The following is a 15340-nucleotide window of genomic DNA, read 5'->3' on the forward strand; positions in this document are numbered from 1 at the left end:
ACAACGCTGCAAAAAATAATTCATGCCCAGGTAACGAAAGGGCAAATTTCAATTTCAGAAAAAAACCGGGGAAGAATAAGGTAACTGGCACCTCCAAGGAGAAGAGTATAAGCATCTGCAGCACCCAGACCTGCGGGCCAGAGGTGGTGGGCAAGCTGCGACTGGAAATCAAGGCAACAAAGTGGCCATTTCACAACAGCTGTCCCTCCCCTTCCCCATCCCAGACAAACCAGCCTGAAGTGTGCAGGGCTGGGTAAGTCAGAGGGGCTATCTGGGTCCTGGCAGGGCAACCTCACACCTGCCAGTCTCAGTCGCCAGAGGAACGGTGCCCCCAAGGAGAGAGAACAAGTGTTCTCATCCTGAGAGTGGCCACCAGATCACTCAACAGCTCCTAAGCACCCCTCCTGCCCAGCCCCCAGCCCACCAGCCCTGATGGAGCCCTAATCTGCCCTGCCCGGGGCTTCGGGCACTCCAGTCTCCCCTCTCTCACCAGAGCAAGGAAAAAAGCATCACCAGCTCTCCAAGTCACTTCATCTTCGGAGCCTCTGTTTCTCATCTCTCCCTGGAAAATGCAGGCCTTGCACTGGATGGCCTCCTCCGAGGATGATGGGTTAAGACCACGCCCAACCCACCACCACCTGGGCGTTGGCTAAAAATGAAAGTCCACGGTGGTGACGGTTGCACAACTATGCGAACTTACTCAATGCCACTGAACCGGACGCTTAAAAATGGTTAAGATGGTAAATTTTACATTATATATACCTTACCTCAATTTTTTTAAAGGGGAAAAAAAATGAGTTCTGAACCCCTCCCCAGACCAGCTGGGTGAGTATCTCTAGCATCTGGACCCAGGAATCCGCAATTTTAACCAGCTTTACTCCAGGTGAAGGTAACGAACCCAGCGCCGAGGATCCTCTAACCTGTAGGAATCCACTCTCTTCCCAAACCAAGGTTCCCTCACCTTTTCCAGCATAAAGCCTTGAATCATCTCAATAAATATCTCTTGCACGAATGAGTATGCAAATTAACGAATTCTCCAGGTTTCATAGCCCCAGGAAATATTTTTATTTACCATGCTCTCCCTCCAAAACGAATGCTCCCGCCACCTCAGACAGCACAACTGGTACAGCCGATGCTCTCATCTCCCAACCCCGGCCTCAGGTAGCGTCAGCCCAACACCCCCATTAGCTGCGAGAGGGAAATTACTGTTAAATTAGTGAGCCCATCTATAGAGCCCCATTTTATATCCCAATTCAGAAGATGACATGAACATCTGCTTTCACTTCAAGACATTAATTTTCAATTATTGGAGAAAAACAAAATTAGTCCTGACAAATTGCTGGCGAACACGGGCTCTTGTCTGGCAGTTCATAATAACAACTTTGGGGGCCCACAATTAGTGTCCTCGGCCGGAGTTTCCTGAAGCGTCCTTGTCATCTGGAGTCAGTGGCAGCAGTCTCCTTGCCCCGAGTTCTGTCCGCTCTCAGGTGGTTGCCTCTTTGGCAGCCAGGTTCAGAGAACTAAGGAATTTCTGGTTTTCTCTTCCTGGAGAAGGCAGGGATGGAGGGGGAGGGGCGTAAATAAAAACATCCACCCTGACCATTTTCAGTTTTGGACATTTCAAGCTTGCCTCCCCTTAGGTAGCAGGATTTCACACACTTAAGACGGGAATGAAAATCACTCCTGAGTTCAAGGGCACCCAGTAAAGGTACCTTGGAGAGCCTTATAATTTCGCATTGGCCGTCTGCAGTGGGAGAAGGGTGGGTTACAAGGTCCTCTTACGAGACTCTTCTATCCCTACCATGACGTCATCCAGGATTCTAAGTCTAAAACTCACCAGGCCTGGCCTCTGAGATCAGAATACTTACAAATCTTCTGCAGCAAAGAACTATTTGCTGGGGGTACCATCAACCCAGAAACTTGGTTCAGCCCGGGGTCAGGAAAAAAAAGAAAGAAAACCTGGAATTTGCCAACCTTAAGGACCCCAAATCCAGAGCAACCCACTTGATAAGAGATTATCAACACCGTAATCTCATTTGATGGGTTTTTTATGTGTCTTGGCTGTTGTAGTCACTGTATCAATAAGAAGTCACTGAAATGTGAATGAGCAGAAAAATTCAGAGATAATGATGTAGCAGTCTTTGAATCTGACTTGCCACGATTGAAACCAGAGTGTTTGCCTAGCTAACACGTTCTGACTCTTAGGGGGCAGAGGGGGTGGTCACCAGAGGGAAGCAGGTCAAAAAGAGAGAGAGAAAGAAAACAAAACAACAACAACAACAACAAAGGAAAATTATATCTTTAAGAAGAGAATGAAAAGACATTGCTAGTTCCAAAGTCAACTTGTAACTGAGCTCTGACATTGTGTAATTGACTTTGCAAGTAGAACAACAGCAATGTAACAAAGAAAATGTCAGTGTTTTCACAGCACTAATCTATAACACTGGGAGGCCCTCCCGCTGTCAGCCAGGGCTGACAATACAATAGCTTTCAAAGGGATATTACCATCATGCTTTTATTCCTGACAGCAATCAAGACAAAGAGAATCCTTTTCACAAGACATTAAAAATCAAACCTTTGTAAAAGAAGATAGGTAAAACAGCGTTCTCCTTAAAGATAGCCACACGGAGCAATCAGCTAATTGGCGCTCCTTGAAAGAGGTAAAGTATTTTTATTTACTGAGTGTACAACCCCAATCGTTGGCTGTCACTGATCCCCGGCAGGTAAGCGATGTATCAAAAGTTTCCGCCAGCATTTCCCCCGCTCCACTCCACCCTACCTCTCCCACAGTCAGAGGGAGCTGACGGCGCCGAAAACTTCAATCGGGATATAACCAATCCAGGCTTAATTAGTCCATTTTGGGTGCAAAACTACTCTGATTACCGACTAACATGCAGGAATTTGCAGAAACTGTCAAATTCACTAACCAAGGTGTATCAAGGTCTTCCCCAGCTACCCACAGTAACGGGGAGCCCACAAACAGTTTTCAAGGCATTCTGTTGTAATTATCCTGGACCCTCAGATAAGAAAGGAACCCTGATATCTATTGCAAACATTTTCGAGATGTGAAGATAATATTCTTTGCAAATACCAGTGTACCATGGACGATGTCCAGGAAAGGTAAGTCCATTTTAACCTCGGGCAAACAAAGAGTTAACTAAACCCACCCATCCACCTCCGTTAAAAAAAAAAAAAAGATAGGGCCAAGAGGAAAGCTGGCCTTCCTCTGCTTGCTTACCATCAAGACAGTTTTAGATGCCTGCATGTCAGAAGTTAGTGACGCTTACAGAAACCTGCAGGTCCAGGAGCAGGGAGTTAAGAGGTGCTAACGTTTGCGACCTACCCTCTCTCCAAGCCACTGAAGTCACATAGCCCATCAGCTGCCAAGGGGTCCAAGATACCATGTCCCCACACCTCTTCAGGGCTTGACAGAGCTACTGTGGTCTAGGTGACCCCAGGCCTCTAGGAGGGGGAGAGAGAACTAACTCCATTTCTGGCAAGAGGTCCCTCTGGAACTCGGAGCCAAGGTGTTTTGTGACTTTTCCCTCTGGTACCTAACAGACCATCTGCCGAAAATACGCAAGTGAGTCCCGTCACTCAAAGACAGAAATGTTACTCTATACACATCTGCAGAAGAGGATGTTTTTACTTTTCAGACAGAACTGGACACCGTTGTTTATTTTTAAACAGTATCTGAAAAACAGGTGCTGTTCATTTTACTGCAAAATGGGCTGAAATTTTAAAAGAAGAGGGAACTGGCCCCAACACTGCCTTGAAAAATCCATTCTCCTACCACCACCTCCTAAATCAGCCTTGTTCCAAGAGCCAGGCGGCCCGTCTCCATCGGTGGCAGGTTTCTTTCGTTTACACATCCAAATGAACAGTTAAGAGAAATCAATGCATCTAATTGCCAGACTATTAAATCCTACATCAGGGGAAGAATTCCACAGCCACCAGCTTAAGAGTTGGCTACCGATATAGCAATTATTGCAACTTTCTATTAGACTGAACCAGACCTGCAGTTTTAGTCTCCAGCTAGGAACGCTGTATCAGATGCTGCACTCCACTTTCCTCCTCCTCCCCCTCCCCCCCCCTCCCCCCTCCCCCTCCCCCTCCTCTGTTAACATGCTGTAGCGGGCCACAACAGTGCCAGGATGGTTCTACGCAATTACTTCATGACTGTAAAGTCACCAGCATTTTGCACCTTTCGTGCGATGCACACTCAGCACCTTTTGGTTAAACGTTTAGCAGGGTCCTCCTGTCCAAGACACATAGTTATCTTATTGCTTATTAAGTTTTTGCAAGGAAACAAGTGGAAGAATCTAAACAGTAATTACTAGACATAAAGGATGTTTTCTAGAGTGAGACAGGTCCTCCCAAAGCTGGGAGTTGGTGACTTAATTGAGGAAGGGGGGATTAAATGTTAGGATTAAATGTTAGCTGCCCCAATCCACATAGAAAGCTAAAGAACCTATAAAGGATTTGTTTTGCCCTTCCTACAAGATCATGTACATTTAGCCAAACAAATCTGGACAATTTACACCTGTATGTGGTCTCAGCTGAATCAAGAAACCTGTAACCTCAGAATGCCTCTTTTTATTACAACTCAATTATTTCCATGGAAACACGAGCAGTGGCGAACTACACTGTTTCCAAGTCCCTAGACCACCAAATTTATAAGATGGACTTTGGAGGAGCTATGGGCTGACAGGAGAGGAAGACAGAGAAGGGGAGGGGAGCACAGAAAAGTCACTGGGGGTACTTTTGGAATGTTGTGGTTGGCGGGTCCATGGACACAGCCTGAGTGCTAATTAACATTAAGAAGTGTAATTAACAGGCAGTTGCTGGATGGAGGAAATCAACAGTATTTCCAATTATTCAAAAGTTTTAAGCTGAGCCTGGGAAAAAAGATGTATTAATTTTCCACATAAATGGAAAGGCTGTTTTGTGGATCTGAGGAGGCAGTGTGGGTAAAGGGAGTAGGTTAACAAACCACCTGATATCATCGGCCAAAATAACATCAGTGAGATGTGATGGGAACAACCCCGGAGAATGAGGCCGAGATTATCAAAGGGAACAAATCATCTCACAACAGCCACACCACACCACCAGGAAACAGAAAGGGAGAGGATGGTGTCGGGAGGGAGAAATCGGTCAGAAAATGTGACTTTTGTAACACTGATATTTTTTTTGGTGTGTGTGGTTCTTTTTTTTTTAAATCACAAGGCTTCTGACAACCAATGAGGCTATCCTCCCCGCTGCCCTACTGCCTAGCACCCTTCCCTATTTGTTGGGTGTCCTCCCTGGGAGCTGGGTTTTCCAGAGAAAGACAAACATCCAGAGGGGACAAGTGACCCCACTCCAGAAGGGAGGTTGTGTCTGTGAGTGGGAAGTGAGACGCCCCCACTAAGACCTGTCATGCCCTGCTTTCAAATCACACTTTCTAAGCATCCATTAGAAATTGTTACACTTCTGTCTTTCCTTCCTGCTCTGGGCTTTCACATTTGCTAGATCAATTACGAACTATACAGCCAAGCAACTTTCACAGCATATAATGTGCGGACTGGGGAAGTCCACAATGCCTCTACGTTAGCCCTGACACACAGCAGTGGAGGCAAAATAAAATAAAATAAAATTTAAAAGGTACCACTGTTCCTTAAGAAGCATCTTTAAAGGTGAAGACCTTGTCATTTTAAACACTTGGTACGGAGCTGTCCACACTCAAGCACACACTTGAGTATTGCTTGAGAAGGGGGGGAGGGGAGGCAGTTCTTGAAAAGCAATAAATCCATCACCTGCTGTAACTCTTATCTATTCAAATTATCTTCTCTCTTAATTCCTCCCCCATAAGTGGGGGCATCTCCACCCTGTTCACCCCAGTAAACTGAATAAATGGCAAAATGGTGAGAGACAAGGGCTGGAGCTGCTTTTGGAAAATGCAAAGAATCGCGAGAAGAAACAGAGGATCTCACACTCCAAGGGCCGAAAGGCGCTGTGTGGTTGATATTTACGCTTCTCAAAATGCCTACACTAGTCTTGTTCCCAGTTTGCTGTCTTCCCCCCATCAATTAGCTTGAATTCTCTGCTATACATGTACATATACACATTGAGAGAGAGAGAGACATTCATTAAAAATCATGTCCAAGCTCATTCCATGAAAGGTTGAAGACTGATTCTTGAGTCTTTCTCAGAGATACACAGAGTGGTTTTAGAATTAGGTTCCAGCAACTCTGAAACACCCACCCATCTGTTCCCGGCAAATTGCTCTACCTTTGCTTTCTGTGCCTCGCCTTCTAAAATAAAGAGGTATGGAGGCATGGGTTCAGGTTAGAGGTAGGTAAGCTCTGCATCTTCCTCTATGAAAAATCTGCTTCTATACGTAGATTTAACTCAAAATCAACTGCCCAAGTTAGATAAAACAGTTTTTCCAACCAGAGACTCCAATTGTACATTTTCCTCTGGGCCACCTTAAGTGGCCCTTGAAGGAGTGAGCAGTGAACCAGGGAAAGAGAAAAGAAATCAAATATTATTTCAAACCGAGAACCCTTCTATTCAGCAAAAGGACAAACATCTAACGTTTTCCTATCCCCTTATTGAGGTCTCCATTTTGGTTTCAACCAGAACACCCTCTAGACCCTCCAGTTCTGTGGAATAGGTCAGGCTATCCAGGACCGGGATGCCTGCCAGGGTGAGGGGAACAAGACCAACTTATCTCAAGGAAAAAGAGGAAAGGGAGCAGGCGGGCTGCTGAGTTTGGACTGAGTTGGTCCGCTTCTAAGATGACAGGGAGAATCTCTGTTGAGCCGAGTGCCCGCGATCTCCTGGGGCTTTGGAAGGAAAGCAATGGCGGGTGTCTCAAGACCCTCCTTGCCAGATGCAGTCCCAGCCATTCCAGCCAGGAGCAAGGCTGGCAGGAAGGGAGCAGGGGCCCCTGCGCCTTCCCGCGCAGGCCTCCAGGAAATGAACTTTTCAGAGCAGAACTGGGCTCGGGCCAGAGGTCATCAAGGGAATTGGGAGAGGACAAGGGCCTCGGGACTTTTGGCTCCAGAGACATAGCGGCTCTCATCCTGTCCCTCCTCTGTCATCTCCCAGCGCGGGGGAGGGGGGAGGCCGGGCACCCACCCGGGGGGGACTGCAATGGGGACAAAGCAGCAGACGAGGCCAGGAGAGGGCAGCGGGTGGGGAGAGAAGGACAGGGGAGGGGCTCAGTTGCCTTCATGCGGCATCTCCCCGGGGCCTCTGCTCTCCAGGGGCCCGCTCAGGCCGCGGGCGCTCGGTAGAAATAGAATGCGAGGCAAGGACAAGAAGAGGGGGATGTGGGGCGGTGTGTCCTCACAAACGTGTGCACTCCGGGGACCCGAAACGGGAAGCCGGCCTAGGTGACGAGGGTGTGGGTGCCCGGGGTCGGGTCGCGGGAGCTCTCCGCGGAGGGGCGCGCAAGGCAGCCGCTGCGCTCCCCTGGGGACCCGCGTCCCGCCGGCGCTGCGCAGACAATGAACTCCTGACGGAGGCTCCCGGCCCGGTTGGCCTCGGTGGAGGAGGCAGGAAGTGTGGGGGCCCGTGCCGGGAGGGCGGCCTGGGCAGGGGGCGGGGAGGGGGCGCCCGGCGGCCAGGGCCGGGGCCCGAGGCGCGCGCAAGCAACGCCCGCCGCCCTCGGCGTCCCGGGGCGACAAGGCGTGGACCGAGGAAAGGCGGCAAGGCCCGGGGCCCAGCAAGAGCGGCCTCGGAGCTACCGGCCTCCTGGGCGCCCGTCCTCACCGCCTCTTCCTTCCTCCCGCCGCCCGCCCGCCGCCGCCGCCGAGATTCGCAATCCCCGCCAAGTCGGGCCCGCACCCCTTGATTGGCCACGTGGGCCCGGGGCCCGCAAAGAGGGAGCAGCGAGGGCCCCTCAGCGGCGCCCCCAGGCCAGGGTCCCCCGCGGGCGGCGGCGCCAGGCCCGGAGAGGGTCCGGGCGGGTACGGTGTCCGCGGCGTGCCCCCTCCACCTCCACTGCCTCCGCCTCCGGCTCGCGGCTTCCTCCTCCCCCTCCTCTTCCTCCTCCTCCGCCTCCGCCTCCTCCGCCTCCTCCTCCTCCTCTCCGCTCGCTCGCTTGGGTCCCAGGCCGCCCGCCCGCTCGCCGGTCCCTCCTCCCTCGCTCCCTCCCTCCTCGCTCGCTCGCTCGCGCCTCCGCCGGGCCTCGCTCGCTCACCTTTCACCGAGCGCGGCTTCGCCTGCTTCCGCCTGGACATGTCCGGGGCTCCCGGCGCTTCGTCGCCCTCCGCGGCCGGCTCCCCCCGCCGCCCCCCGCCGCTCCGGGCTACCCTTCTCCCCCTTCTCCTCCTCCTGCCTCTCGGAAACTTTTTTTTTTGCAGCCGGGTCGGCAGCTGTGGGGAGCGGATCGCAGGTCCGGGGCGGCCTCCCTTGGGGGGGCGGCCCGGGCCGGCCGAGGCCGCTCCGGGGCGGGGGGAGGCCCGGGGGGCGCGCCGGGGCCCTGCCTGTTGCAATGCGGCAGCCGGGGGCTCTCGGTCCCAGCGGCGGTCCCAGCGGCGCGGGGAGTCCGGAGGCCACTCGGCCGAGCCGAGTTATGCAAAAAAAAAAAAAAAAAAAAAAAAAAAAAGCCGCCCCCCTCCTCCTCCCCACCCCCCGCCGGCCCCCGGCCCCTGCGGCCCCCTCCCTCCCTCCCTCCCCCACCCCACCGCCACCCTCACCCTCCTCCTCCTTCTCCTCCTCCGCCCCTTGCCGGATTTTTGTGCAAAGTTTGCAGGCGTCCGGCTACGCAACCCGGTGCGGAGCTCACAATGAACCCATCTGAGGAGGGGGGACGGGGCTGGAGTCGAGGGGGTCTCGGGGGGGAGGAGACCGGGAGGCGGTCGGGAGCGCGGAAGCTCAGCACCCCTCGAAAAAAAAAAAAAGCTTTCAAATTATCCCCTGCCGCACAAAAAATAATAATAAATATTAATGGTTTTTAAATGCCCAAACGCCTGGTTTGGAAATTATGATGGATGGGGAAGGGTATCCCTCAACTCAGCCTACTTGGGGGTCTCGAAACGGCCGCGGCAGCTCGGAAGCCGCAGCTCGGGGCCCCTGGCTCACGCCCCCTTCTCTGGCTCTCGGCTCCGTCCGGTGCCGGCCCCCCGGAGGAGGAAGGGGCGCGCGGGGGCGCTCAGGCGGCGGCGGGCAGGCGCGCCCGTGCCCCGGGCATCGCTCAACCCGTGCGCCGGGCCGCCGCTGCCTGCCCTCGGGCTACGGTGCTCAGCGCACGGCGCGCAGCGGATCCCCAGGCCGGTGCCAATTCGCCGGCCCCGCTAGCTGCCTCCATGGGCCAGGGGCTCGGAGAGGGGGGAGGCGGCGGCCGCGGCGGCGGAGGAGGAGGACGAGCAGGCGGCGGCCGGGCTCCCGTCCTCCCGGGCAGCGGCGGCGGCGGCTGCGCCCCGGCTCCTCCGCGCTCCAGCCGGCGCCGGCCCGCCCGCCAGCCTCCCTTGCGCCCCTGTCTTCTTTGTGGTCGCTGGCTCTCCTCCTCCCGATCCGGCTGCTGGGGCTGCACTGCAGAGACACATAATAAAGCCAGGCTTGGCTGCAAATGTAGCCGGGTCCCAGCAGGAGGATGTGAGGAGCGGAGTCCCGGCGGGGGAGCGCTCTGATCCCGTGGGGCGCCCCGCACTGCTCCGGCTCGGATCAGACGGAGAGAGGGCCAACAGCACCGAGCGATGGACAGCGCTGGAAATACAGCTCCGGCCGCCCGCAAAACCCGGACCACGGCGGCAGGCACGGCGCGGGCGCGGGCACCGCACCCGCACGCGGGGCCCCGATTCCGGCGCTGACGGCCCCGGGGACGGGAGGAGGGAACAGACACAGGGCCCACGCGTACTGTCAAGCTCACCAAGGTACATTTGCATCACAAACTGCAAAAAGTGAGGGGATTGGGGGGAGGGGGACAAACTGCGGTGAATTGCCCGGGCACTGCCACCTCCGCAAATTATGCCCCACACATATGCATATCCCTGAACCTGGGTTTTCCCTCTCGGATTCTGCCCAGCGGTCCGTGTTTGAAGACCATTCCTGCCCCACATCCAGAAACTCTTCCACGTCTGGGCTAAATCTGTTCGCCCCCAACACCTGAATCTGTGGGGTTCCCGCGCCTGGTTGCACGCTTCTTAGCTAAGACTATAAAAGAAACACCCTAGCCCCAAAATATTGCAGTAGCACCACCTCCCCCCACGACTGACATATAAACCAGCTCCTACTTGACACAAAGTTTTGCCCCAGCCACCAGGGGGCGCCTCGGGTCCTTGCAGCGCTTGAACCAGTTGAGGCTTGGGTCTCGGAGCCGGCAGGCGAAGGGCTCAGACTTAGGAAAACTCTTCCCCAGGCGGCTCCCCTAAACAGTTCCTTTGCCTCCCCATCCCCCACCAGCTGCAGGAGGCCAGGTCCAGAGTGGGGAAAAGGACCCGACATCGCCCGCCCACCCCTCCCTTCCCTGGGCAAGTGGCGCCACCTTGGGCCGGCTAGCCCCAGAGCTGGGAGAGCGGAGCGGGTGCGCGGCGCGGCGCTGGGGGTTATCAATCTCACGGATCGATAAGTTGCCACTTGGAGAGGGGAGGGCTGTGTCCCCTCGGAGACGAGTTACCCAGGGCAACCTTTCACGGAAAAACCTGCTGCCCGCCGAGAGACGCGCCGGGGCCGGCCGGGCAACGGCGCCCGCCCCAAGAAGGGCGCCTGCGCCCCGCCGTTTCCCAGCCCGCCCGCCAGCCCGGCCCGCGCCCCCCTCGGCTAGCTTCGCGGTCCCACTCGGCCCTGCTCGCCTCTCCGGGCCTCCGAGTTCCGACCCCGTGCTGGGCTGATAGCAGAGGTAGATGCCACCTCCGCCCCCGGCCGCCCCCCACCACCACCCGCCGCGGCTGGGGAGCAGGGATAGGCCTTGAGGCAGGGTCCGGGGAGAAGACCAAGCTAGCGCTCTCAAGGCCGTCTCCGAAGTAGAGTCGGGAGACCAGCGAAACGCGCCGCCGCCGAGGCATACACCCTGCCACCTGGAGACCAAGAGCGAGTATCCCTAGAGGAGCCAGGACTAGGACAGAGACTTCCTCTAACTGGGACTCAGGCCCTGAGAGCCGCCTCCTCCCCCCATTAGGGCTGCCACCCCCCGGGTCACCGCCCTCCCCAGCTCCCGCGTCCGAGAGGATCCAACGTCTCGGCCTTCCCGGAGGGAAATGGGAGCCGCCTCCCGCAGCTCAGGGATAGCCGGGGTGAGGATGAGAAGGGGTGCCAAGGACCAAAGCGAGGGCAGAGGCCGCAAGGCACCTGGGAAGGAGCCAGGAAGGAGGGGCCGAATCAGCAGCTCCCCACCCCCGCCGGCGCCTGGGATCGCGGCCCGCGGAGAGAGGCTGACAGGCGGCAGATGGCACACGCTGGGGGAGGGGGGCGATTGGCCTCGGCTCCGGGGTGCCCCCGCCGCGGGCTGCCTCTCCTAGGGGGAGGGGGCGGAGAACAGACCCCGGCTCGCCCTCCCAGGCTCTCTGGGGGGCTGGAGACTGCGGATCGGGCCCAGCCGGGAGCCGGGAGAGAAAGGGGGCGGACAAAAGGAGCACGGTGGGGAAGGGGTTGCTGGAGGATAGGAGGGGTCACCGGGCCGGAGGGCTGGTTGGAGACCCGCAGCGCTGCCCTTTCTCCACCCTTGGGAACTGCGGAAGGCCCAGAGGCCAGAGGAGGGGGTAACAGGATGGGGGGCAGGCGATAGTCTATCCACAAGGGAACTAATCCACAAGGGCTGGGGGTCCGGGAGAAGGGCACAAAGTTTTTTGGACCCCGTCCCGAGTGTCGCCGTCGTACACGTTCGCGTCCCAACGCCCCCCTTCCCCCCCACCCCCACCAAAGACCTGGCTGCCCGTCTCCCAGTTCTGTGGCAGTCAGGGTGCGGAGGGAGCTCGACCTCGTCCCTGCCTCAGCCCGGCCAGCTTTCTCAGAAGCTTGTTTCATTTTTAACTCCTTCCAGAAATATGCTGTTTTAAGGAAAATTCCAGAGCAGCAAAAATCCGGTAGCTCCTACTGAAAGGGTCTCAAGGGGCACTGGGTGAGGGCAGGGCTAGCTGCCTGCCGCGTGGGCTTTGCTTGTCACCAGCCTGGCAACCTGAGACCAGAAAAAGGACATTTTCAGGTGATGCTTTGTATCCCACCTGCCTACTTCCGGCAGGGGATCCAAGAGTCTGGGTCCCTCCCGCCATGAGAGAGTCCCCCGGTGGCCTCTTCTTCCTCATCTGCAAAGGGGACAGCTGCTCCTGCCCTACCCAGAGGAGAGGCTGGGAAAACCCTTTGTAAATTGTAGAGAGCCACCATCATAAATGCAAGAGAAATTACAAGTTAATGTTTTTGAAAGCAAATAAGACCTTGCTCACATAAATGGCCATCTTCCTTTCGAGTCACAACTTCACTGGAGAGCAGGGCACCTCTCACGTAAGGTGTTGCCTTTTCCCATCATATTCTGCTTGCTCCTAATGATGTATATCCCCAGACACACAGCAAGTGAGGTTCCTTTGAGTTTCAGAAAGAAGCAGGCATCATCCAGAGCTGTCCGGTGCTGTAGGTGGCAGATAACAAGGTAGGACAATGAAGTAAAGTGAGATAGGGTTCCTTTTGTGACCTCTAAACTAGTATCCCCGAAAAGTCTCGAGAGTTGTTCAAGAGGTGCTTTACAGGAAGTGACCACATGACCGTCTTCTCCCCTGACACGTGCACACACACACTTACTTTAAATGACACTTGAATATATACAATTTGGAATTTGTGATCTTTGTTTACCGTTTTAATAACTTGAGAGTCACACTCTCCACTGGGGAAATTTGCATCAGCTTATAAGAAACAGTCATTTCAGGGAGGGAAGATGAACCCCCAATTTCCCCCCAGGAAATAAGTTCATTCCTTTGTTATTTGTTTATTCAACCTTCATTTATTCATTGTGTGCCTACTGTGTGCCCAAACTGAGGGGAAGACAATGAACAAGAAGGACCACAGTCCCTCCTTGCTGGGGCTTGTTCTCTGGTGGGGAGGCTGACTTTTAATAAATGGCCACATAAATAATTATTTAATTACCATTTTGAACAATCCTGAGAAGGAAAAGTATAGTGTAAATGAGGCCAAACAACAGAGGGTCACAGTGGTGGTCTGGCTGAGCGCCTGAAGGAGGAGGAAAGAATCGGGGAAGAGGACAAAGAACAGAGTTCCTGGCGAGGTGAACAGTGTGCGGAAAGGGCCTGAGGTGGAAAGGAGCTGGGTGATTCCGAGGGGAAGTTGTCACAGTTCCGAGCAAAGGGCCCAAGGAGGTCACCAGGCTTAGAAGCCAATCTGATCCATCTCCCAGTCCAGCCTCCCTCATTGCCTCACTGGAGAACCTCGAGAAGGGACTCTGTGAGTCCAATTTCTCATCTGCAAAATGGGAACGCAGAGAACATGCATCTCATGGGGTTGTCCTGAGGATTCCACGTTAGTTAAGTGCTGCCGGTCTGGCCCAGAGCAAGGCCACGAGGCCTGACAGCCATTATCAGACCTTCACTTCCTTCCTTCCTGTCTCTCCCTTTCACCACCCTTCAAGGTCAAAAGTATTTCTAGAGGGAGATGCCAATCACACAATTGCAAATCCCCTCCTTGCACTGACAAGTCCCTCCTTCCCTGGGCTGCTGCTTTCTAGAAGTTTTCTAGCAGCTTTAGGTCTATTGAGAAGGCTCTGTGTTCGAGAGGACTTGATTTTTCCTTTTGCTCTTTTGCGTTTTTGTTTTCTTGTAATGATCCATCTAGTGGTGGAATCCAGGTTTTCCTGGGCACTCCTGTCCTGGGGGTACTCAGGAAGCAATGGCTGTGCCTTGTGGTTGAACCTGTCAGGAGATAACTGGCCACCACCCACCATCCAGGTCTTCCCGCCTCCACATAGGTCTTTGCAGCATTGAGGATTCCTTTCCTATGGCTTGGTCTTGAAACTCCTGAGACTTCAGAACAGGGTAAGTCAAGATAGAAGAGGGTCCCTTTCTCTGCTCGTAGTTCTCAGCCTGGTGTTTTGGGGAGGGAAATCCCTACAGATGCTCCTGCAATTCCCCAAGGGTCCCATGACCGCAACTCAAAGAGGCCAGCGGCAGGCCCAGACATCTGCGTCCCTGGAGCTGTGGGAGTACAGTGCCAAAAACAATAAGTCGGGTGTGGGAACCTCCTTGTCTTCTCCAGTTTCTGTTCAGCTGGGAAAGCCATTTCTATTTTATCATCATTATTATAATTATTTAATTCTTCAAGCATCAGCAGTCTTTGCAGGGAACACCCACAAGGCAGCAAAGAAACCAACTTGGCAGGAGGGTCCCGGGGGACTCACACCCTCAGAAAGCTTGAAACTCCTGACCTGGCCCTGAGACCTCCACCCAGTCCACCTCCGGGTGCCCCAGGGTGCAGCACACACAGACCTGGGGTCACTCTTAAAATGCTTCTTTTACAATGTTTGAAAGAAAAAAGCAAGCCAGTGTATAATGAATGTGATAGATGCCCAGTTTTCTAAGCTTGAACTAGGAATGGTCATATCAGGCAGGGGCACATTTCGGAACTGGTCACAAGGCCTTTGGCCATCGGTAGCTCCAATGGCCACCAATGTTTTGCTAATTAGCAAACAGGATATCCAAAAAAAGTGATAGATTTAGAAATGGGCACTCACTGGTGGAATTAAAGGCATTTAAGGTACAGTTGAGCAAAATGATCTAGAGACATTCCCCACCTTGCCTGCTCAGGGAGTGTAAATCTGGTGAGGCTGGGGTAACCTGTCCCTTAGGGCAAGCCCCTTCCCACCACCACCCCCAGGCTCTGTCCCTTCAGGGTCCTGTGTCCAGCCATCAGGTATGATTTCTGACTGCATGGTGCCCAGCAGAGGACACAGAATCCTGCCTGGCAATGTGATGGGGCTTGTCCGGAGTGTATCTCTCACATGGGAAGTGGTCAGATATCCTTAAAGGACAGAATGCCGGAGCTTCGTTGACCTGACAAAACTGGTTGTAGGACCTGTTTTGTCCTTGGGGTGATCCTGCTTTCACAACTTTCAGTGTGAGGCAGAATTTGGCCAGAGACTTGCCTTCACCATCACCTGGTAGAGAGGTTAGGCGGGAATAGCAAACACTTACCCACCTCCAACCTCTTTTGTGACCACAATTATTTACCAAAAAGACCTAAGAGTGTGCAGGACCAAACTCACTAAGATAATTTTGCCCAAAAAAAAAAGTGATATTAGGTTGTTACCTGTGCACATACCCTTTCCCCTCCCATTCCCCCACCATCATGAACAGAAGCTACAAGGCCTAAGAGAAACGCCATGAAGATTTATTTCAGAAGAGCATGGCATGTG

The 15340-nt window shown here is 54.2% G+C and overlaps 1 protein-coding gene across 1 annotated transcript in view; it reads right to left on the bottom strand.

Annotated features, from left to right (window-relative positions):
• Window positions 1-8576, bottom strand: part of ZNF423 (zinc finger protein 423) — a 335079-nt gene extending 326503 nt beyond the window's left edge. Inside the window, exon 1 of the mRNA XM_059904839.1 lies at window positions 8189-8576. Within this exon, the coding sequence (XP_059760822.1) occupies window positions 8189-8228 (40 nt within the window). The 5' untranslated portion in view covers window positions 8229-8576. The remainder of the gene's footprint in view (window positions 1-8188) is intronic.
• Window positions 8577-15340: the final 6764 nt, after the last annotated feature.

The sequence above is a fragment of the Balaenoptera ricei genome, chromosome 19 (assembly GCF_028023285.1).
Source record: "Balaenoptera ricei isolate mBalRic1 chromosome 19, mBalRic1.hap2, whole genome shotgun sequence".
NCBI lineage: Eukaryota > Metazoa > Chordata > Mammalia > Artiodactyla > Balaenopteridae > Balaenoptera > Balaenoptera ricei.